At 43.9% G+C, this 24,972-nt stretch overlaps 1 protein-coding gene across 3 annotated transcripts in view; it reads right to left on the bottom strand.

The window, feature by feature from the left end:
• Positions 1-24,972, bottom strand: part of ACOT7 (acyl-CoA thioesterase 7) — a 176,363-nt gene that overhangs the window by 54,001 nt on the left and 97,390 nt on the right. For all 3 annotated transcript variants that reach the window (XM_069079553.1, XM_069079554.1, XM_069079555.1), the window contains one exon: positions 9,375-9,491. In XM_069079553.1, coding sequence (XP_068935654.1) covers positions 9,375-9,491 — 117 coding nt within the window. The remainder of the gene's footprint in view (positions 1-9,374; positions 9,492-24,972) is intronic.

The raw sequence follows: 24,972 nt of genomic DNA, 5'->3' as shown, positions 1-24,972 counted from the left end.
CCCCAGTGAACTCTAGGATTCAACAACACCAGCCTTCTCGCTTTCCCCTGCACAAGACACTCCATGGCTACGTCTCAGCTTCCTCCACGTCTCAGCTTAAACCCCAATTTCTACAAGAAGCCTTTCCCAACCCTCCTCAGGCTTAGGGTCTTCCCTCTGAGACTACCCCCAATTAATCCTTTCTCTATGTTGTTTGTATTCACGTTCGTATGTTGTCTTCCCCATTAGACTTCAACCACCTTGAAGGCAGGGGCTGTTTTTTGCATTTCTCTGTATTTCAAGTGCCTGGAACATAGTAGGTACTTCATAAATGCTAGCTGACTGACTGTGCTAGACTGTAAGCTCTATGAAGACAGACTGATATGAGGGCAGGGCCCTGGGAATGACTCTCTGAGTCTCAGTTTCCTCAAGTGTAAAATTGGATAGAAACCCCATGGGGCTGCTGTGAGCAAAGGAGCCCAATTTTTAGTTTAGAGTCCTGTTAGCCATTACAGTGAGGGCAGGGGACATATCTTCTTTCAACTCTGCAGCTTGCATAATGCCCTGCACACAGGATGTATTTAAAAGACAGGGGTGATGGCAAAGTCCAAAAAGCAGAATGTCCCACGTGGGATTAGGGCTGAACACAGGCCTGAGACAACATGGTAAGGGCCTTGCTCTGTGGGAGCCAGATCAATTTCCCAGAGAATGAATCTGTGAATTACAGTGGGTTTTTTAAAAATCACTTGGGAGCACAGGGTGGCAACAGATGAGAGGTGGGAAGGGCTTAAATCTCCACATGGTCCAGATTCACTCCACAAGCAAAGGGGTATGTCTCCTGTGGGAAGGGTTTTAGCAAAATGTCAAGGGAATGATAAAAATAAAAAAAGAATAATAAAATGTGACCATCCCTGACCCTGGGCCACCGGGGGGAACTTTACCTAAGCAAACAATGAACCCCACAACCTGACCTGTCTGTGTTATATGAGCAGCAGCTCAGGACTCACACAGAACTGCCTAATACTCAAAGATCCTCGTGGTCTGGGGCTTCCAGGCTGCACATTAACCAGTCAGTCCACTAGCCTTTCTAGCTGCCTGCATCCGCTGGGCCCTGCTGATTCTACGGTCCCTACACGGTGTCTTGTCCTCCTGCCCTTCTTCTGGGTTCCTCCTTGGTTCCAGACCACAGTCTGCTCATGCCCAGAAACGCGACTCTCCACTGTCCTCTGCACAATCCTCACTTTTACTTATTCAGAGGCAGCTGTACTCTAGAGAGTATCACTGGCAGGAGGCTGGTCTTAGAAAAGATGGACTTTTGTTCTCCTAGGAAGCTTGGGGTCAGTGAAGGAGTTTTACAGCTTCCAAAAAAGCCACCAGTCATCTCTCTTTCCTTTTTCTGTTGAACTGTGGACCCAACACATCATCCACTGGAATTCTAGTGGATTTCTAACATGAGGAATTAACACCTTCTCCTCTAACCCTTCCTTAGCCAACAAGTCATGTGTAAACTTTCCCCATCATGGTCTAAGCAGCATAGAATTCACCTTGTAGTACAGATGGCATAGTTAGGCACATTCCCAGTGGGATTTGAGAGGGATCAAGAAGGCCCCCTTGGCCCAAACAGCTCTCTCCTCTCCTCTCACTTCTTCTGTCCTCCCTGCTGAAAATCTTGCTTCATATTTCACTGGAAAAATGGAGGCCATTCTGCTAAGAGTCTCATTTCCTTCCCTCTTCTTCTCACATAACTCAAATGTCTTAACTATTTCCTCCTTCACCCCACTCATATGAAGACTCATGTAGCCTTCTTGCCAAGACTAACCTCTCCACATGTACCTTTAATCTCATTCCATCCCATCTTCTCCAGCACACTGCCGCCTCCCCTCTATCATCCCTATTCTGACTCAGCTTCAGTCTCCTCCAGTTTACTAAGCTTCTTCCATTCTGTATACAGACGTGCTCATGTCTCCCTCATCCCTAGCAGCTATCGTCCCTTATTTCTTCTCTCGTTCATGGTCAGACTCCTTGAGAAGACCTTCTACAACAGGTGCCTCCCTGTCCTCTCTCTTAACTCTGCAGTCTGGCTTCTGATCCCACGTGCCCATGATCTCCTGACTGCCAAACTCAATGGTCTTTTCTCAATCCTAATCCTTGACTTCTCTGAAGCCTTTAATACTATTAATCACCCTCTTGATAGCTCCTCAGTCTCATTTAGGGAATCTTCATCCCGGTCACACCTGACAACCATGGGGATGCCCCAAGGCTCTGCCCAGGCTTCTTCTCTTCTATTCTACCTTGCTTGGTGATTTCATTAGATCACAGGGATTCAACTACCATCTCCATACAGATGATTCTCAGAACTCTTTAACCAATCTCTCTTCTGACCACCAGTATCGAATCTCCAACTGCTTACTGGACAACTGGATTACCATAAATATTAACATGTCAAAAACCAAACTCATTATCTTTCCCCTCCCCCCTCTAACTTCTCTATTACTGTTATTACCCAACCCTCCCTCCCCCCAGTCACCCAGGCTTGCAACCAAGGCTTGACATCCTACATATGTAATCTATTGCCAAGTCCTATCAATTAATTCTACCTTCAGAGTATATCTCACATACACCCTTTTCTTTCCCTTGACACTGCCACCACTCTAGTTCAGGCCCCCATCATCTCATGCCTGGACTATTGCAACAGTCTACTGGTTGCTGTCTCCATCCCAGGCCATTTTCATTTCGTTGCCACCCTGATCTTCCTAAAGCACAGGTCTCTTATAGGACGCCCCTCCAAACTCCCCTCAAGGCTGGAGCCTCTCTCCCAGATCCTTTCCAATTCACCCTTCACAGATCACACTGTCTCTCCTATGAGAATGTGAACTCAGGGGCTGTTTTTGCCTCTCTTTGTATTCCTAGCACTTAACACGGTGCCTGGTACATTGTAAGTGCTCAGGAAAATGCTTGCTGACTGGCTGGCTGACCCTGCATTGCACTGCCCTCCGCAGCAGCATCTAAGTTCCTGGAGGGCAGGACCTCCATCATCTTTATCTTTGTACACCAAGGGTCTGGCACGATACCTTGTGATGAGCCAATGTTTCTTCCATTTTTATTATATGTGAATTAATTTATTTTCTACATTTGTATGTTATATATGTGACTGGATTTTTATTATATGTTGTATATGAATGAATGAATTCATAAAATCCTTTTGTAAGAAAGAGTTTGAAAAGAATGGAGACAGACCAAGAGAAGAAAGGGCAGGGAAGGTAATACTATCAAAGGGAGAAAAGGGCCACTGGGGGACCCCAACAGATAAATGTGACCATTTTTCAGAGGCCCAGCCTTAGGTAAATTGAGTCAGTAACATCCAACCTTCTGGGGCTAAAGCTCCCTTACTGCACAGAATCCCAGATCCATAGCTGGAAGAGTCCTCAAAGTCCAGCCCTCTCATTTTACAGGTGAGGAAACCAAGATCCAGAAAGGTTAAATGCTCCCCAGGCATTAAGAGACAAGGCGAGGATTCGAACTCTGGCCCTCTGACTTTGGATCCAATGTTTTTTCACCATTTTCTGGGACTCTTTTGCTTCCCTTGAGAGGAGGTAAATGCTTGAAATGTGAACATGCTCCAGATTCGCTCCAACAAGCAGATGAGGATAATACATGAATACACTGCCCAGCTCCCCAGGACTCCAAGGCTCTTTTGGATGATCACAAGAGAAATAAGCCAAAGAGACAAGCGCAATTCACACTTTTTCTCCTCGTGCTGTTCATGATGTTGTGAGAGCTCAACCTCACAAAAGAAAAAGAAAAAAGAACACGGAAGGAGTCCCCAACATCTGGCTACCTTTCCCTTCAAGTTGCTCTGCAAAACTACAAGACTAACCCCAAAGAAAGCAAAAACAGACCCCACCCTCAATGTGTGTACATTCTAATAGAGGAGACAAGAAGTAAAAAAACTAGATACATCCACGCTATAAACTACGTGGCTTTGGGAGGGAAAGGCCTCGAAGCTTTGAGGACTGGAAAACTCCTCCTGCACAAGGTGAGATTTGAGTTGGGTCTAAAAGGGAAATGGGGAAACCAAGAGGCAGAGGTGGGGATGAGAGCTTCCTAGGCACAGGAGACATGGAGTCTCATAAGAGATTGTGGAAGGGAGCAAAGTAAAATGTGAGAAGATGGAAAAGGTAGGAAAGGGCCAAGTTACAAAGGGTTTTCAATGTCCAACAGAGAACTTTCTATTTTGGAGGTAAATAGAGTCAGTGAGAGGTTTTTTTGGGGGGGGGGAGGAAGGAGAAACGATCAAAAAAATCACTTTAGAAAAATCACTTTGGCAGTAAGAAGGCCAATAGGAGATCACTGGTAACTTTGGAGTAGGCAGTTTCAATTGAATAATTACAGGGGGATTAAAAAAATAAGAATAATTGCAGGGTGTTTATAATTGAGTGAGGGGAAAGAAAGTAGAGGGACCTGGTGTATATGACTTCCTCAAAACTTTTAGCCAAGGGGAGGGGAAATATTGGAAGAGAGTCAGCAGGGATGGTCAAATCAAGTGAAGTTTTTTTTTTAAGGATTGGGAGAGACAGGCCCTATTTGTAATCGGTAGGGAAGAAGCCAGTGGATAGGAAGAGACTGAAGATCAGAGAGTAAAGGTGACAGCAGAAGCAATCTGCTGGAGACATGAGAGAAAAGGATCAAGAGTACAAGAGTAGAAGTGGTAGAAGAGTCTGTCTTGTCAAGAAGGGCCACCTTTCCTTTTCATCAGACACAGGACTGGAGGAGGAAACAGCTGAGTGGCTCTAGGTAAGGAAGGGAAAAGAAACTCTCAGCAACTGGTCTCATTTTTTTGGCAGGGGAGGATGGGACAAAGGTTTATAGTTGAGATGGAGAGGTGGAGTGCAGTGGGAAATCTGAGGAGAGATGAAAAGTTTTGGATTTGGGAGAAAAAACTGATTGGGGGTGTAAAGGAATTGCCTTGCAGCAGTGAAAGCCCAGTTGAGATTAGATAACAAATTTGCAGTAGAAGGTCTTCTGTTCCCCTGACTTGATGGTTTAAGTTTTTCCAGACTTGTTCCTTAGCAAGGTGTGACCTCCAGATCTGGGAAGTTTGATATGAGTCATTTTGTTAATTCATGTAACTACTTCCATGGAAGGAGATTTGGGCAGCCTCTTCAACAGTATAGTTGAGATGGGGAAAATACAAGGAAAACTGACTGCTTCCCATGTGGACATTTCTCCATCTCACCAAATAAATTGTGACTTTGGAGAAGAGGCCTGAATACTCCACAGTAATAGTCTAGGACCTCGAATTGTGATCAAATTTTAATACTATGCTTGAGGCTTTCCTCCCTATAGGGGAAAAAAAAAACATAACAACACCTGGGGGCAAAGCAATACACTGCTTCCTTTTCCAGGTGGTCCATGGGCCTACAGGTATGACTCAAAAGCCACAGGACAATAAAGGCTCTGAGATGAAACCAGGTCTACACAGGAGCATTTGGCTGCTTCCACAGACACTGGAGGTTGGAGACAGGCTGGTGACAGGAATGGGACTCCATCCACATTTACTTTTGGCTTGTAATTGATCAATCTGTGGATGATAACCTACTTTGGCTAATTGGGCAACTGTGCCTAGGAAGCCCAGATACATCCAGAAGTGTTAAGAAATGTTAAGGGGTCCTCTGAACTTGTCTTTTTGAGTTGCCATATTTTCCAGAAACACTGGACCCAGAGTATGCAGGAGGCCGTGAATGTGTCAAAAACAAAGGCCCTCCAAGCCCACCCTGGCCAGGTGATGTAATGTGCTGTTTGCATCCCAAACTGAACCTCCTGTGTGTCCTTGGGAGAGGCTGAGAAACTGTCTGTGCAGCTGGGCCCCTCACAGATAAGCAGACCCTCCTATCTTCACAGTCCAGATGTTCCCAAGGGAAAACAACATGGCTTCTGCCATCCCCTTGCCCTCCCACCTTTACTGCACCTTTTCCCCCACCTATACCACATCCCTTTAAATACAGATTTCTGGCACTTCCTCCTCCCTTTGTGTTCTTCTGGTAAGAGAAATATGCATATTACTTTCCTAAAGTTGTGATTACCTGTTGACAGAAGGAACAATTGCTATGTTAGGCAGGTGATGACAGGTTTTAAAACATGAAGATCCCCTAAAGCCAGTAGCAAGAATCATTTCTGTTCCACAGTGACCATAATAATATGTTTGTCAAAAACTGATCCCTTCTGTATGGAGATCACTGTTCTCATCTGGACTGTGAAATTAATCACAGGAGAATGTTCCCTGTAGAAGACTGGTTTTTCATTCAAAAATCAACCATTCCCAATTAACATTTTTTTTTCCTGAGGCAATACGGGTTAAGTGAGAGAGTTGTTCAGGGTCCCACAACTAGTAAGTGTCAAGTGTCTGAGGCCAGATTTGAACTCAGATCCTCCTGACTACAGGCCAGTGTTCTATCCACCCCAGCTGCCCCCAATTACCCTTTCATAAATTTCATCCAACCATCAAAAGCCTTTGAACTTTCCTTTTCATATGAACACAAGTGATATGTCTTGTAAACTGTCAAGCTTCCTGATTTCAAAAAAAGGCTGACTTTAGAGTCTTTTGAGGGAAATTCTTTCTTTTTGCTATAAAATGTGTCCATTAGTCAGTATGAAGTTTTAGTCTCTGGAAGGTTTTCTTGATTGGCACTTCTCAAAGAGTGGTTGGGTAGGTAGCAATCAGCTCCTCTGAATCAGACCAAGAAGGGTTTGGGGGTTTTAAGTGTACTTTCCACTCTGCATAAATAAAAGAACACACACACAAAATGCAGCTACTATAAGGGTCACTTACTCAGGCAAAAGCACCACAATAATGGTTCTTCAACTAAGCAGTGGAAATCTGGACTGGTGAGAACTTAGGCCCAACTAACACTGACAAGGTGCTTCACACAGCACTGGACCTTTCTTGTCTTACTTGATCCTCCCTGTCTGAGGGATGGGTTACACAGATATCTTTACCCTCACCTGCCCCTCCCTTCCACTTCCCATCCCCCCTTAGAGGAAGGAAGCTGGTACAGAAAGTGGGGTCTTGGGCTTTCTCCACTAGACCACAGAAGCTGGAAGATGAGTAATCTTGAGGATGATTCAAAATAGGGCAGCAAAGGAGACATGGGACTACATCCAGGGTCAGTTAGTTAAAAACCAGCTGCCTTAGGTAAGATGCAGTATGACGCAGCTGCTATTCTGGGCACAATCTGGAAAGTCAATGGTTAAAAGGGAAATTCAGGAGACAAAGGCCTCAAACCACTCTTTAACTCCCCAGTTCAAAATACCCATTGAAATGCAATTGCCACCCTCCCAGATGCCTTCTGGTGGCAAGAAGGCCACCCTGGGTCAGCTGAGGCCAAAGCTGGAGAGCCTTCCAGAGTGGAGCACAGCACCATACTGTGAATCTATTGCCACCCAAGAATCAGCCTGGTCTTGGTGGGGAGTCCTTTTTGAGAAGTCTGGACACCAAAGGGGAATGATTTTGCCTGTAGGCAACTCCAAAGGGGCTGTAATTTACATCTATGAAATGAACACCCTTATCTGGAGTAGGATTCTTTCTGAGTTTCAAAGGCAAGTATCTTTGAGCCACCATCCAGATGTCTCTAGAACCATTCTTAGCAATCACTCAATGGACAAGCATTTGTAAATACTTGCTATATACCAGAAAGTGACTAAAAGCTGGCAACACAAAGACTGGACACCATCCTGCTTTCAAGGAGACAAAACGCGCAACAAACCGCCCTGTGTGTTTGGGGCGGGGGGAGAAACAGAAGCCTACATTTTGGAATTCATGATGTCTTATATAGGGGATGAAGAAGAAGAATATCACTGCAGATTCAATTACTGTACAATGTGGGCAGACGGGCTGTGTCAGTACTTCTATCTGAACCCTAAATGGCTGGAAAAGAAGAGTGTCCAGGGCAGACCCAAGACCTGGAAAGTCCAGATAATGGCTCTGCAGGTTATGGCCCCATATTGATCTCACTGGAGATGATGCTTTTTGATGCTCAACCTAGCACTTCATTTATCTGGGCCCCAGCAGGAAAATGGAGCAGTGCAAGTCAGGCTCCCACTTTTTTCCATTTATCACTTCCCACAGCAAGGACTTTATGTCCAATATGAAATCACCTCCGGATGGTCTAGACTTTAATCTTGCCATCTCCAGAAATCCATATCAAGCTCACTCAATACTTCTGTCCTGCACTGACAATGAAGTGTTCCTTTTAGGGAAGGAGGGACTGAGCTCAGAGCAGGCAGCACAAGGATAAATCACCACATGTCAAGAGGAGAAAATCGTCTGAGATCGTCAGCTCAGCAATAATGGATGACAAGCTGGGGGTGAATTATGCATGAAGTAAACTGCAGAGGGCCAAACTCGAGATTCTGGCATCTGTATCCAAGCATGATTTCTCAGTGGATGGTCGACTTGTCAATGCTCGGTTTGCATTTTCATCAGGGGAAAACCAACCAAAGGCAGAGAAACGGGCCCAGCATTGTCTCCAGGGCACCTAAGGAACACGGCTTGCCTTGGGTCATGTGCACTGAATTCAGTCATCACTTCAATCACAGATTACCTTTCCTTTAGATGGATGAATATCCCTATTAGTTTGTAATTGGAAATGGTCTGAGTACAGTGATGGCTGAAAGAAGGTAAGAAGCGGGTAGCAGCCTGTGTGGCAAAGTGATTTTTTTGGTTATCGTTTAGAACCGTGATTTCATCGGTGTACACAACTCTCTGAGGCAGCTGTGGTGCTGTGGATATAAAGGTGACCTCCAGGCAAGGAAGCCCTGGCTCTGTGGCCCTGGGAAAGTCACTTAACACATCAGTGCTGAGGGCAACTCCCTAAGACCCGAAGCTACCCAGATGGTGCCAAATTACATGAGCAGAGGGAGTTCTTCATCTATACCCATGAAATCACAGGCCCAGGCAGATGAAACGAGGCAGACTGAAGAGCAGAATGTCTATAGCTGAAAGTCCCGAATGTCTGTAGGATAACAAACTCACCCAGATCATACAGATCATGTCAGATATGACTCCAAAGTCAGTGCTCTCTCTAACCATGACATATCTTACTAGTGCAATACAGAGAATATTGAAGCAAATCAGTTTATGCTGGTCCTGGGTCTTCAGCAGGATAAAGGATAATGCCACCAGTGAGCTAAAGACCAATGGGGTTCAAAATAAAATTGACAGCAGCCAATCTTACAGATGGTTAATGACTCAGTGGACACTCCCAGTCTCTGGCCTCTGGTCTCTTGCTTATTATGGTATGTGGGAGAACAGTACCCCATTGCTTGGAAAGCAAAAGCAAAAGAAGGAAGTGAAAGAGGAAAGGCTGGCTTCTTTACTGCCTAAATGGTCCCATTACCTTTCCGGATCTTGCCGTGAAAGTTAATTGCATCCACCGAAGCTGTGACAATGTTGGTCTTGCAATGGCGGGCAGCCACAATCCCAGCTACTTCATCCATCAGCTTCATGGTGACACCTGTACAGAGGAAAAGATCCTCATAGTAAGTCACACAACAGTCAAGGAGAATGCATATATGTATATGTACATGTACAATGTATATGTATCTGCACCTGTATAATGTATATCCTGGAAGTAATTCATAAAACCGCAATTACCTCCTACTAATTCAACAGCAAGATCTGTACCAGGAAATAGAAAAGGACCAGATGAGGCTGTAGGGAAAATGTTCCAGTTTGGCATCTTGTAGCGTGTGGATTAAAATGTAGTTCCTTAAGACATTAAAGTCAAGAACTGCATTTCTCTGTGCTCGCTACATGATGGTCCTGGAGAGGATATGGACTTCTCCACAAATCTCTGACCACACCACGAGTTTTAGCCCCACAATCAGGCTCTACTGGAGAACACCATAGGACTCCCAGTCTTTACATCTCAAAGGGGACATGGCAAAGCTTTACTCTGCCTCAAATAACAAAGGTTTGGAGAGTCACTTGGCAACATCAGGAGCAGGTTTGCTTCTCTGTCCTTCTCTACCCTCCTCTCCTCACCATTCAACAGGATAGGCAAGGGAAGGGAATGAGCACATGCCAGGCACACTGCTAAGTGCTTTACAAATAGCATCTCGTTGGATCCTCACTACAACCCTGTTATTATCCCTATTTTACAGATGAGGAAACTGAGGCAAGCAGAGGTGAAGCGGCTCACCATGGTCACACCACTAGTAAGTATCTGAGGCTGGATCTGAACTCAATGATGACTGGCTCCCAGCCCAGTCTGTGCTTTCTCCCTGAGGCACCTTGGCTCTCTCTCAGATCAGAAACAAGATTTACTTCACTTGTATCATTCTACCTGTCCCTAGTATTTACAAAACCAAATTATGTCTTCTGATATGGTGGAGAAAATGTGGAGTGAGAAGAGCTAGCTCTGATTCTGGCTCTGGGGTGAAACTGTGGACAAGGAACTCCATGTCCTGGGTTTGGGGGGGGCCTTCCTGGCCCCAGTTTTCTCATCTATAAAGCTTGAGGGTTGGATATATAATCCGTGAGGCTCCTTCCCACTTTCAATGCTCTGATCCTACTTTACCAGCATTAAGTTTAGAGAGAGCTCTTTTCTTCTACAAGGATGTGGATTATTTCCCAAAATCTCAGAGGAAAAGATGCAAAAATGTGAAATGTTACTTAAAGCAACACCTAGACATTAGAAGGCATCCCTTGTGTGAAGGGACAAAGTCTGTAAAATCACAGAAGAGCAGGTCACGGTCCTCATCAGTTTGGCCTTCTGATAGCTCCTGCATGTGGCACAGGGGATGAGTCCCTCTTTAGCTGGGCTGGTGCTCAGACTGTACAAACATGTCTGAGGGCCACCCTGGGAGTCTTTTCAATCGGCACTCAGAGCTTGTCTTCAGCCAACATAGCCTTTGAGAATCCAAAGTCAGCTCTACACCATGATGACACGGCAGCTGGATGTCAAAGGAAACTTCAGCCAACAAAGGAGCCGCTTATCCACACACAGTTGCCATGTGGGTGAGTGATCACATAGCATTTATTAAGCACCTACTGTGTGTGCCAGGTACGGTAGCAGATAATGGGGGTATGCTTAGCATAGCACCCGACATGGAGGAGGAATAACCTAATAAATGCTGGTTGCTTTGACTTGACCATAAAGAGTAAAAAAAATCCCTACTTGCAATGAACTTACATTGGAATGAGGGAAACAAGAACTTGCAAAAATATGTAGAGCATAAATTTAAAGTGAATAATTATAAATATATGCAAAATAGCTAAATACAAGATAGTTGGTGGGGAGGGAGATAAGAAAAGGCTTCATGCAGAAAATAGCACCTGATCTGTGTCATTAGAGGAAGATGGCCTCAGAGAGTCAGAGGTGAAGAGGGAGTGGATTCCAGGGGTGAGGGATGGCCACTGAAAAGGGAGAGGAATGGAGGGCCAGAAATGAGAAACAGAGAAATGGCTATTCTGACTGGATCTTGAAACGCAGGAGGAGGAGGGATGACTAGGGAGGCTAGAAAGAGAGGTCGGGTCCAGGTTGTGAAGGGCTTTCAAACTAAAGAGAGGTGTTCAGATTTTGTCCTAGAGGCAAGAAGAAACCACCAGAGTGGACTGAGTAGGGCAGTCACAGACAGAACTCAATTTAAAGAAAATTAATTTTGCAGCAGTGCAAAATGGGATGGCTTAGAGCAGGGAAAGAGCTGGAACAGGAAGACCAATTAGGAGACAGTTGCAATAACTGAGGCAAGAAGCAGTGAGAGCCCGAACTAACAAGGTAGCTGTGTGAGTAGAGAGGGACTCAGATGTTGGAGATGTTGTGAAGGCAGAAAAAGCAAGATATGGCAACTGACTGGATATGTGGGATGAAGGAGAATCTAGGGTAAGGCCAATGTCATGAAGCAGGCTCATTGGAAGGACAATACTGCCACTGAGAGAGAAAGATCTGGAAGAGGTGAGGGTTTTAGAAAAAGATGGTGAGATAATTTGTATATGTTGAGTCTGAGATACCTGCGGGATATCTAATCTGGAATGTCTAATTGGTCATTGGTGATGTGGGAAGAAAGTTCAGGGGAGAGGCTGGAGCTGGATATGTTAGTCTGGGAGTCATCCACATAGAGATAATACTTCAATTCATTGAGGCTGGGGAGATAATGGAGAAAGGGTACAGAGGGAGAAGAGAAAAAGGTCTAGCTCAAAACCTGGAGGAACACTCCCAGTTAGGGAGTACAATATGTTTGTTGAGCCAACAAAGAAGACTGAGAAGGGGCACTCAGCAGGTAGCAGGGGAGCTAGGAGAGAATAAGGTCACACACACATAATGACAACAACCCAGAAGCAGCCGGGAAGACAGAGGGTGTCAACTGCAGCAGCTAGGTTAAAAAGGATGAGGGCTGAGAAGACTATCAGATTTGGCAATTAGGATGCCAATGACAAGTTTGGAGAGAGCAATTTTAGTTGAGTGCTGAGATCAAAAGCCAGATTGCACGGGGTTAAGGAAGAAGAGGAAAGGAAGTGGAAGCAGCAAGTATAGACAGCTTTTCCTAGGAGTTTGGCTACAAAAGGAAGAAGAGGCCAAGTGCACGTGAAGAGGTGGAGACCAGGAACTAGGCCTAATGGTTTTAAAACACTTATGGCCTACTTTAGGAAAGTAGAAGCTCTATTTCTCCATTCAATGCCTTTGTTTCCTCATTTATATATATATGAGCTAAGAGGCTGATTTGTCATGGGCTTTAGGGAATGGAAAATGAATTTTTTAAAAAGTGGTTTTAAATTCTTCTACAAATTACAGCTGTGGTACAAAATGCTCTTTATAATCCACGAGAAGAATATTCTAGTAAAATAGTACCGATGTTAAATTAATACACAGCCAGGCGGCAGGAACTCCACAGAGAAAGAAGTGAACTAATCCTTCCCTCAGAGGAGAGCCTACAAAGCCCTGCTATTTCTCTGAATTTACAAATTGGTTAAAGAATGTGTCACAAGAATAGAAGAGGGCAAGCAGAAGACAGCCCTTTCTGATCCAAATGGTATAGCATAACGAGAAGCTTCTACACCGATCCCAAAGCACTATCTCCATTTTGTACAAAGACCCTAAACTCCACAGAATCACCACAAAGGTAACGAGAACAGAAAACGCTCAGTGCTGGTAAGGAGCCACAACAAACAGATTTTAATCCTCCAATTCTCTGAGACAAAAAGCTGGCTCTGGTAGGGAAGAGATCTAGGAGGCAGGGAGCCTTGGGACAGTAAGCAGCTTCCTTTTACAAAGGTCTCCAGTAAATCATTGTTAAGAGTGTCTGTTACAAGATTTCCTCTTCTGGAAAATAATTTAAATCCATTAACTTAGATGAACATTTCTTTGTCTAAATTCAATAATATTCCTAGAAGCATTATTTGTAATAGCAAGAAAAGTGACAACTCATGGTTTCTGGAGACTGGGGAATTGCTGAACACAGTGTGATCCTTAATGTAACAGATCACATCTATTACACTCTCTATGGATGACGTGGCCCAAGGTTCTTGTTCAGAGCCCCCGTTTCTCCTCTCTTTATACTCTGTGACCTCATCAACTCCCCAGGACTTGTCTTCTCTAGGCACTCTCTCCCCTGACTTCCACATCACTGTCTACTGGACATTTCTATCTGCATATTCCATAGGCTTCCTCAACTCATCATGTCCAAGACAGTATTCATTTCCCCCAGACTCGCCCCTCTTTCAGTTGAGGGCATGGCCTCGGTTCTCAGTCTTGACTCATCACTGCCCCCTGACCTTATCTAGCCCATCACTGACCAGGTCTACTCCACAAAATCTTCCACATATGACCCTTGTTCTCACACTCTCATCACATCTCACCTGGGTTTTGCAAAACCATCCATTCTCTAACCTGATGCCTAAAGTAGATTTTCCTAATGACAAGCCCAACCATGTCATTCCCCACCGAGTTATACAAATACCCACTCCTCTGTTTGGCATTTAAAGCCTGCCCTTCACAACCCGGCCCTCTCCTATCTTTCCTTTCCAGCCTTACACTATACTATTCTCCTTCCTGTACTCTTTGGTCAGGACAAAATGGCTTTCTTCCTGTTCTTCACACCCTTCATCTCCTGGTTGCTTACTTAATTCAGGTTGTTCTTACTCTTGGAAGGCCCTGTCTTCTCACTCCTGCTTCTCAGAACCCCTACTTTCCTTTAGAACTCCATTCAGGAGCCACTTGTCAGTTACAGCCCCTCTTGGTGTGCCTGCCCTAAATCTCCTTTAGATTCAGTGGAAGTCGGGCCCATACTTGAACAGGAGAAGAGCAGGCTGGATTACCTTCAGGAAATGCAAGGCTCTTTTGAGGATCTCAAAGGTGCCACCCAAAGCAAAGGGCTATCTTTCTAACGTCAACATTCTGCTCCTATGAGGCAGCAGGCATGGAATTCAACGGTCTTTGAAGAATTAGAAATGAATTCCACACAGAGAGCAATTGGTGGCTGTGAACAGGCTGCACCATTTAACAAAGAAGAATCCGTCACTTGGACACCGCACTAAGCCCTGGGGATGCCAAGAAAGCCTGCCCTCAAGAGTTTCCTTTCTAAAGGGGGGACAGTGGGGTACCTGGAGAGGCAGATTTGAAGCCAGAAACAAAGATGGACTGGTCCTCACATGAGAAGACAGAACAGGAGGTGCCTTGTACATGTCCGGAGACAGGCACGTCTAGGGGGAGCCCCGACAGGGCAGACTTCTGGGAAGACATCGATTAGAGCTCCATCTTCATCACCGGAAACCTCTTCTGAGCTGAGAAAACCGCAGGTCCACATGGACATTCCAGATGTACTTAATGGATGTACATCTGGTATACTGCAATAGAATTTAAGTTCTTCCCCAAAAAGACCAGTTTCATTTTTGTCTTTGTATTTCCAGTGTCCAGCATGTAGTAGGCACTTTAAAAATGCCTGCTGATGGACTGAATGGAGTATAATTGCACCATAAGAAATGTTAACTAGGGACAGCTAAGTGATGCAGTGAATAGAGTACCAGCCTTGGAGTCAGAAGGACCTGAATTCAAATCTGGCCTCAGATACTTGACACACTTACTAGCCATGTGACCTTGGGCAAGTCACTTAACCCCAATTGCCCTACCCTCCTCCCTCCAAAAAAAAGAAATGATAACTATAAAGACTACAAAGAAATATGGGGCGCATTCTATGAAATAATACAAAGCAAAAAAAAAGTACAATGAAGACAAACCAATTAAAATTACCTAAAACAATATCAATCCATCAGTAACATTTACTAAGCACCTACTATGTACTAGGTACTGCACTAAGCGAGCTAAGTGCTGGGGACACAAAAAGAGGCAAAAGAGAACCCCTGTCCTCAAGGAGCTTACAATCTAACAACAACAAAAGTCATAAACATAAGAAGAAAACAACATTTTTTTCTTTTAAATTTGCTTTCTTACTAAATAACATGAGTTTACAGTTTCATAGATGATCGTCATTCTCGTTTGTGCATCTGAATGATTTTTTTTGTCGAGTTACTAAATTCAGAATACATGGAAAACTTGTAAATTAAATAAAGTTTCTTCTGTTAGCATGGATCAGGGGTTTCTGGAATAGAGACGTAAGAAGCTACTGCAACAACAGCAAGGAAGGGTGCAATCGCGTCATCCCTACTCTGTGCGTAAGCTCACAATGAGCCAAGGATTCCTGTTCAAAGAAACAGAGCAACTGAATGCATGTCACAGAGGACATTTTGTGAAGTACAAGTCTCTCTGGGGCTGAGGGAGGGAAGATGTCTCAACACTGAGTCTTCAGCTATAGGGAGCAGGGAAATTGTGAAGGAAAAAGAGAATGAAGGCTAGAAAGGCCTAGGAGGATAAAGCCCAAAGCGGAGTGGACCCCCCCAAAGGCAGCCTTCAGATCTCACACATGTGTTACACACCAGGCTGGAGGACTCCACATAAATAAGGAGGAATCTTGACCCCATGCAGAAGTCCATTCTATGGCCATCTAAAGCCTGGGTTCTGAATCTTTGCGTCAGGACCCCTCTAGCAGTGATGCTCGTGCCCAGAATGATGTCTTTAAATGCATAAATAAAATTCACAAGATTACAAAGGAAACCAGTAATGCTGAAATAGTGATCAACATTTAAAAAAAATGTTCATGGACCTCAGGCTAAGAAAACTCATTTATAAAGGAAAAGAACTAATATTCTAGGTTCCGAAAAACAAAAGACATTATTACAATCTCTCCTTCACAATGCTGATGTGGCAGCAATCCCATCAAATTCAGGCCTACTTGGGCTTGTTCTCCACGATCTGTATCTGCTTGGTTTGGGTCACTGAAGAGGGAGTCAAATGGCCTATATAGAATTCATACAGTTTCAAGTGCAAAGAATTTATTCTGATTCAAGTTTAGACGGATCTCTTTGCAACTAGAGAGCTAGCAATTGAGAAAGCCCAGAGATTCTTCTTACAAACTTCTTTCTTTCCTATAGCTACCTAGAATATTTCCCAACTCTGTCAGAAATATTTATGAAACTGAAATTTGCCGAGGCTGTTTTTTTTCTTCAAAATTTACCTTATTTTTACATCACATTTGTTTCTGAATATCTCTACCCTTTACCCATCCATCCGAGATTAAAAGGAGTTTCACAAAACCCAGCCACATCAGAGAGTGTATGCAATGTTGTGCAAATGAAGTAAACCTGCCCCTACCCCCCAACACACACCCCTCTCCATGGACAACAAGGATATGTATTTTCTCCACTATTTTTCCGAGGCCTAGTCTGATCATTATCATTATACATGTTATTCTTATTAAAGGAACTGAGAGAAATTATTTTTCTATTATATTAATAACCAATTATTAAATTAGGGTTAAAGTTTTTTCTGTTTCCTCATTCAGGGACTAGTTCCTGCAGGCCAGTGAGTTAGTCTCTGAAGGATACTGCCCAAATCCTCTGGGAACATGTTCCTCAATCTTGGGCAGGACTCCGCTCAACCAGAAGAGCTTATTTCAGTTTAAAGTGTAAACAGAATCTAGATGGATTCATGCTCTTAGGGGAGTCATTGTTCCCTTCCAATGAAGTTTAGGGTAACTCAACTTATGATGGAGAAAACCAACCAGAGTGGGCTGGGTAGAGATGGCTTCCTCCATCCAGACTGCTGGAAGCCACTGAGTCTCAAGATCAAGCCCCACTCTCAGCAGGAGGTGACTTTTAGACTTTTTTTTTTGGACTTTTAGCTTACCTCATCTGAAAGTCCAACCCTTCATTGACTGTTCACCAATCAGGGGTGACTTTCACCTGTCGGGGACACCTCTTTTTCCAAAGGCATTTGGATCACCAGCCAGTGATCACCATGGTTTTGTCTTTGATTACTGAGAAAGATCACTGACCAACAATTTACTGATTATTAGCTAGTCTAATTAATGAATTGATTGATTATTAATTACCCAGAAACTCTGTCTCTTGGGCTTTTCATTCTTCTCAGAATTGATTCTACCTGATGCTAAATTGTGCGTCTTAATAATAAATTTTCCTTTTTGTTTGGTTTCCTCAACATTTTGCAACTGGACCAAAAAACAAACAACCCCCCCCCCCCAGCTAACCATAAAAGAAGACAGGATTTTGTGTCCTAAGAATTCACACACAACGACATTGTGAAGGAGGCACACAAAGCATTATCACCTGAAATCTCTGAAATTGCAAAGTGTAAGTGAATTATCTATGGCCACACAACCAATAAATAAGTGTTGAAGCAGGACACCTTACTCCAAATCTACAGCTACCTCTTCCACTACCTAACATTGCCTGTGAAAACCATATGTGCCTCTTTAAATATATGCTATCAACTGTCTAAGTGGCCATTCTACGAATATAATTTTAAGATGTTTTGAAAATACTTGGGTGTTTGTTCTTAAAGGGTCCCCTTTTCTAGGAACATCTTGTAAGTTTCAACTCACTTAGAGACAACAATTGGCATCCCAACTATGAGAAAATAAATTTTGCAAATTGCAGTCTTTCGGGTCCCGTATTTATAATCTGAGATTTGAAGCTGAACTGATGACAACAAAATTGTAGGATTCACCATCCTTGGATATTTCAGTCGTTTGAGGAAATATGGGAAGGAAAATGTAGTCTTGCTTGGCTGCTAACATGTAGATAAACATCTGGTACCAAAGATATTTTTGAATGCAACATTTAACTGCCTTAACAGATCTTTAAAAAGTGTTGACAGCATGTTGACTGGTTTAAAAATAGATGCTGAATGTTATTTTTTCAAAGATAGTGGTTGGTGGACTAGGTCATGTTTCTCAACTACCCCAAAGCTGCAGTTAATGGAACCACCATTTATGGAGCCAGAGCCAACTGCCCAGTAGGTAGACATTTTTAGTTGCTCCGTTTCTATATTTAATCTTAACTGACAGAATGAGGGTCTTAGATTACTATATTAAGAAAATCAGAAGCACTTCATCTTATTTTAAACAAGCCATCCTTTGTGTAACAAACAAGGGATTATTATAAAACCAGATTTAGCAACAGACTCCCAAAACGGCACTGGCTTCTTCCCTCTGTGTTAAGAATTTACCTGCTTCTGTTCCTTTGAATCTGAACCAAGCATAGACGAATATTAACCAGAGTAACTAAGGCATTGGAGTAGCAGGGGTGATGGGTCTGGAAAAAGACCATAGCTAATTGTCAGTCAGATGTGGACAGTATTCTGGAGGGTCAGGCACCCATGGTTATACCTCCGATGAGCCAGGCACTGGATGAGGCACCAGGAATACAATGTGCAAAAAAAGGAACACTCCATCTGCTTGAAAGAGTTTATATTCCACCAGAGGGCGGGACCTAGAGAGAACAAAGCCCCAACAAATCCAAGGTAGTCAATTTATAAGGCAGTTAATGAGGCAGAGCACCAATGCTGGGAGGAGGGGATCAGGAGAGACATCATGCAGAAAGGGTCTTCTTTCACACAGTAAGCATTAGTTGTCATTGAAGTGTAGGAATATTCTTGTGCAGGTGAAAATGAGATGTGAGGAATTCAGAGACATGTGAAAAGATGTGTATGAACTGATGCACAGAGAAACAAGGAGAACCCAGAGACCAATACAGATGATGACTACCATGGTGTAAAGGAAAGGGTCACTAAATGAATGTCTGAATTTGGAATAATGGAAAAACCAAAAAACACTCTAGAAAAGAGTTAATGAACTATTGCATCCCTTGGGGCAGCAGAGATGTAAAGTGGCTGCTAGCAGAGGACACTGTGTATGTTGCCAATCAAATCAGATGTTTTTACTTCTTTTTCTCCATCACAAGGCAAAGTTCAATGGAGAGAGAACATGGGAAAGGACTATGATGTAAATGCAAAAGGCATCAACTAGACATATTTCTAAGTCCTCACTGCACATGACACAGCATTTGAAGGAACTGGAGGTGGTTAGCCCCAAGAGAATGATGACTTAGGAGTGAGCAGGACTGCTTTCTTACATTGATCCCTGCAGGAGGAAGCCAGGCTATACTTGTTCTCTCTGGCCCAATGGTGCAGCTCCAGGAAGACCAGTGGATGAAACAGCACCATGCTTGAGGGGGGGCTTGTGGTGAAGTAGAAGGGGCTGCCTAGAGGGGCAGAGGGGCCGAAGAGGCTGCACAACCACAGGGCAGAGCTGTCTGGAAGGCAGTCACCATGTAGGGGGTATTCAGAAGGTCCCTTCACCAAGTCTGGAATCCTGTGACTTGGGCCAGGTAAGAGGCTCCCAAAAGACAATTTCATATACTGATGCTTTGGCTAAGATGCTTCACTGGTTTCAGACTTGCCTGGATTATCCTGTGGTCTGAAATGAGACTTCGCTAATTCTGTTGCTCCATGTTTAAGAAAAGCATTTTTCGAGTTGTGAAAAACGTGCTGTTGGTGGATTGCTGCCTCTAGCTGGAAACCTAACAAATGGTACATTTCCCAAGTAAGTATGCCAAGTTTTTGATGGGTAAGAGCTATTCTTATGACAAGGTGGAGAGTGGGACAGGAATCAATGTTATTATGCACATACTATTCATTCCTTCATTCATCATGATAAATAAGAGTATTAGAAGGTATCTAAGCTTCATGTCACTAATGAATTCAGTCAGTTGGGAGGGAAACCCTAATGAAAGCTACAGAAGAGATCCTAGATGCAGCACCCCAAAATTAAGTTTTCAAGGTCTATTCACTGACTAAGCATCTCCAGTGGAAGGCTTTCTACATTGACTGCACAACCTAGAATTCAAGAAGGGAAGACTGTCCCCCAGCAATGGGAACACACTGGTCTTTCAGCTGGAAGGAGAGAGAGCCATGGAGAAGGACCCAAGTGTGGTTGAAGAGAAACAGGGCCAGGAGGTCTTCCTTGGGGAGCAGACGAACACCAACCACACATATGTGTACGATTACAGTGTGAGCTGGATGTTCAGAGCTTATTACTGGTATCTGAGTGTTTTATAATCATAAGAAATCGTTACCCAAGTAGCCTTAGCCAATCTTCCTCCACAGAGACTGCCAGGAAAAATTCTCTAGGGGTCTAACAGAGGAAACTGAAGTAAAACAAACCAACCAACAAAACCAAAGCCAGAATCAACCTTATAAATAGGCCTAAAGAAACTGCTCATAGCAAGAATCACAAAATTTAAGCTGGAAAGGCCACCTAGTCCAACCCCTACACAAAAGGCATCTCCACTATAACATGCCCAACAAGCCTCTGCTTGAGGCCCTCTGAAGAAAGGTAACCTACCACCTTCTGACACAGTCCATTCCACTTTTGGATAGCTCTGATTGTTAGGAAGTTTCTCCTGACCCTGCACCTAAACAAACGTCCTTCCACCCACTGCTCCTGGTTCTCCCATCTGGGGACAAAAAGAAGAGGTCTCATGTTTCCTCCACGTGACAGTCCTTCACTAACTTGAAGATGGCTGTCCTCCTGAGTCTTCTGCTAAACGTTCCCAGCTGTTCAAGCAATTTCCATATGACCCAGAATCATTGCCCATCACCATCCTGGCTGCCCACTTTTGGACACTCTCAGCTTGTGAATGTCCTTAAACTGTGGTAGCAAGAACTGAACACAAGCTCCATATGAGGATAACCTCTGACAAGGGCAAAAGCCAGCAGGATGCCCATCTCCCTACTGCTGGATGCTAGACCTCCCTTAATGCATCCCAAATTCACATTTTAGGTTTCTTGGTCTACACATCCCTCTGCTGGCTCATTCTGACCTCAAGGACCACTAAGCACCACAAAGCTCTTTCAGAATTGTCATTTAACCATGGCTCATAGGTGCCCAAGTGTAAGCTTTCACATTTACTCCGATTAAATTTAATTTTATTACATTCAGCCCAATGCTCTAGCCTGTTGTGATCTTTCTTGGTTACTGGCTATAATGCAGTGTTTGCTATTATTTCCCAGTGCTGTGTCATCTGCAGATTTGATGAATATAACAAAAACTAGCCTCAGCCATAATCGATGGACCCAACCACTAGCCTCCCAGGATCTTTTTGGCTCTGACTCTTCTCCAGTGTGTTAGCTATCCCTCCCAGCATCGAATCCTCTGTAGATCTGATGAACATTACCCAAGTCATTGATAAAAGTGGTAAAAGCACAGATCTCTGGGGTATTGCGCTGGCACTCCTGCCACACTGATCTCACCCTCTGAATCCAGACACCAGAGCAGGTCTGAATCCATCTATATATGGTCTAGTCCAGGATTCTTAAACTTTTTCCATTCTCAACCCCTTCAGCACTCTTTTTCTCTTTTGGAGGAGGTAAAGCAAGGTAATTGGGGTTAAGTGATTCACCCAAGGTCATACAGCTAGTAAGTGTGTCGTGTCTGAGGCTGGATTTGAACTCAGGTCCTCCTGACTCCAGGGCCAGTACTCTATTCACTGTTCCACCTAGCTGCCCCTCCTTCAGCACTTCTTCAGCACTTGACCCACAGTTTAAGAAGCCCTGGCCTCTTGTCCACATCTCCCCATCTTCTCCACAGGAACAGTATGAGATACTAGAACAAAGCTCTGCCCCAAGCCTAGGGAGATGATGTTAATGGTGCTCCCCTCATCTACTGGCACAGTGATGCTGTCAGAACAAGGAAATGGGCTGAGCCTGGCACAGCTTGGCCTTGCCGCTTCCTTTCTAGATGCTGCCCAGGCATCTCTTTAATGAACCTTTCTAGGGTTTTCCTTGGAATTGAAGTAAAAAACATTGGCCCATAGTTTATACTCTCTCTTCTCTTCCTCTTCCTTCTTTTAAATACTGGGACAGCGTCTGCCCTTCATCACTCTTCTCATCTTCCATCTTTCAAACATCACGGACAGTATCTCAGATGTCATGTATGCCAGTTCTAGTATCCAAGGATGTCATTCCATCTGGGTCAGGTGACTCCAGTTCATCTCTGTGCTCTCTTACTAGTTTCTAAATTATCTTGGGTATAAATTTATCTGAGTCATTTTTGTTCTATATTTTCCAATTGCAGAGAAAATGGAAGCAAAATTAGAATTGAAAAGCTCTGTCATCAGTGATTACAAGCTCGCCACCTTCCCCTCCATGAAGGTCCCATCCCTTCTCTGATTCTCATTTCCCTCCCCAACAAGGCAAACAAAAACCTTTTGGTTGCATTTTACTTTTCTTGTCATCCTGAACTACTCCTTAGCTTGGGCATCCCCGACACGATTTTTTAAGACTGTGACACTCTTACATTCGTCCTCTGTTACCTGCCCTTGCTTCTGAGTCTAAATCACTTAAGTTGCTTGTGCATCCGTATTTGTCTCTTCGTATAATTCCATTTTTCCTTCTCATTGTAACTGCTTCTTTCTGGGTCTTCAGAATTTTCTTCTTGACAATCGGATTCCTCTAGAGCAGGGCTTCTTAAACCATTTCCATTCACAAGCCCCTCAGCACTTCTTAAACTTTGGGTCGCATCTTCCATTCCAATGGCATTTTGGCCCCTGGTGTCCAACTGATGTTTCCTCCAAACCCTTTAAATTGGCTTTCTCAAAATCTGGAGTGTGTATAGTCTATGTTTGGATTTCCTCAGCCTATCATTACCTCAAGGAGTGACCACTTTTCTCCCAGAGTTCCCCACCACTAGTAAGAATTAGATCAAGCCTGCATAACATATGACCCACGGGCCACTTGCAGTCTTGCCAAAGGATTTCGGGCAGCCCCCAAAAAATGTAGGGTTGCCACTCAACACTCTCCTGTTTGTCATATGACTTGCAGCAACCAACCAGCATCAGCCTGTCTCTAGTCTAATCTATCTGCAGCCTGAAGAAATTTAGCCTACTTTAATTTTGGCCCCTACCTACTGCCAAGTTGTGCAGGTCTGAATTAGACCCCAAATAAATTTTCCTTTGTTGGTACCTTCTACCTTTTGAAGAATGAAATGATTAGTAAGGCAAGTGAAGAAGTTCTTAGCTACTCTGCTTTTGGCTTGGAGTTCCAGCAGCTGTCTAGATAACTGAAGTCCCCCATTACTACTTAGAAGATGATTTCTGCCAGGACTGTGATCTTTTCCCATACACCACAGACATTTACTTTTTCTATTCAGCTGGATTGTAGTGTACTCCAGCGTCAAAATGGTTTGTTTTTCTCTCCATTGACGTTCAACCAAATGCATCATCAGGTGTCTCTCCTCTGGTTCTGAGCATTCCAACTCCACATTCCTTTTCCTTGGCCAATTTCTTCTGCATAGGGTAGGTCTCTGAAGAACTGTTGCCCCATCCCAGATTTCATCCTGGCCAGTCTTGGGAATGCCCATAAAGTTAAATCTGCCTCCTTTCCACTATAGCCTCTGGTTCCTCTTTCTTGTTATCTACACTCTGCATGTGTGTAGATACTGGAGAATGTGGGCTTTCTAGGTGCTCCTCCTATGAACTTTTGTCTCTATTAACAGCTATCATATCTTCACGGTTACTCCTCTCTGTGGTATCAAGCTTAGACAATAAGCCTATGCAGTCTTGTCCCTTCTCAACCTCTTCTAGTTTAAAGCCTTTGTGCTTAGATTTGCAAGGCCTACAATTTGACATGAGGGTTTGAAGAGATTCTGTGTTCTTAGGAATCCTGGTCTCAAACTGTTGTTTCTTAATAAAGTTCTTTTTTTCCCTTTTCTTTTTGGGCGATGATTTAAAAAAAAAAAAAAGCCCCTTTCCACAGCCAGCTAAAGGCACAACATTAACAGGAGAGTTCAGTGCCACGCCTGGCATTCTGGGGCCACACAGTTTATTTCTTCCCTTCCAGCCTACATCCACAGTACAAGAGGCATGAGGTGCGGGTATGCTCCCTTTCCACTTCTTAAGCACTCCCTGCTGGAAGCATTGGTGTTTCCCAGTATAGCAGCAGTGGTAAATGACTAGGCTATTGTATTCCCTCACAGATCAGTGGACAAGTTGCTGTGGAAGTCCACAGGTACCATTTTTATTACCCAGCGCTTGCTCAAGTTTTACTAGCTGATGATAGGAAAGCAAATTCCTTATTGCTGCTCCCAGTAGGACGTATATGCTCTACACTATACCCTTTGCTACCATTTCAGCTTAATGTTGACAGAGACAAACAATGGTCCATTAAACGTGACTTATGAGGGGCTTTACTACTATCACTAACCCATTATTCCTTTCCAGAAGAAAATCAACCCACATAACCTATGGGTTCTGCTGGATCATCATAGTAACTCTCGGAATCCACTGACCCAGAATACAACCAACCCTCTCTTAAGGTAGAGGAGCCTGACAGGAAAGGCAGGAGGGAAGAAGGTCTTCTCTGATAGACATGTTTATAGACGGAAGACTGCAAAAGGTAGAACACAACTGAATCCTGGCAACTCATTTTCTGAAATACAGAAACTTGCCTCCAGGGGTAGTCAACAATCACTCTCATCATGTCATTTAGGATGAAGACTCACTGTCTAGGGCTGATGCAATTCTTCAGTTGTAGACAATCTCTCTCTCTCTCTCTCTCTCTCTCTCTCTCTCTCTCTCTCTCTCTC

This window comes from Petaurus breviceps, unplaced genomic scaffold (genome assembly GCF_028583685.1).
Source record: "Petaurus breviceps papuanus isolate PSGF00001 unplaced genomic scaffold, PetGlider_PUasm1.0 91041, whole genome shotgun sequence".
Lineage (NCBI taxonomy): Eukaryota > Metazoa > Chordata > Mammalia > Diprotodontia > Petauridae > Petaurus > Petaurus breviceps.
Note: the sequence above shows the minus strand (reverse complement) of the source record. Positions and strands in the feature narration are given on the sequence as shown.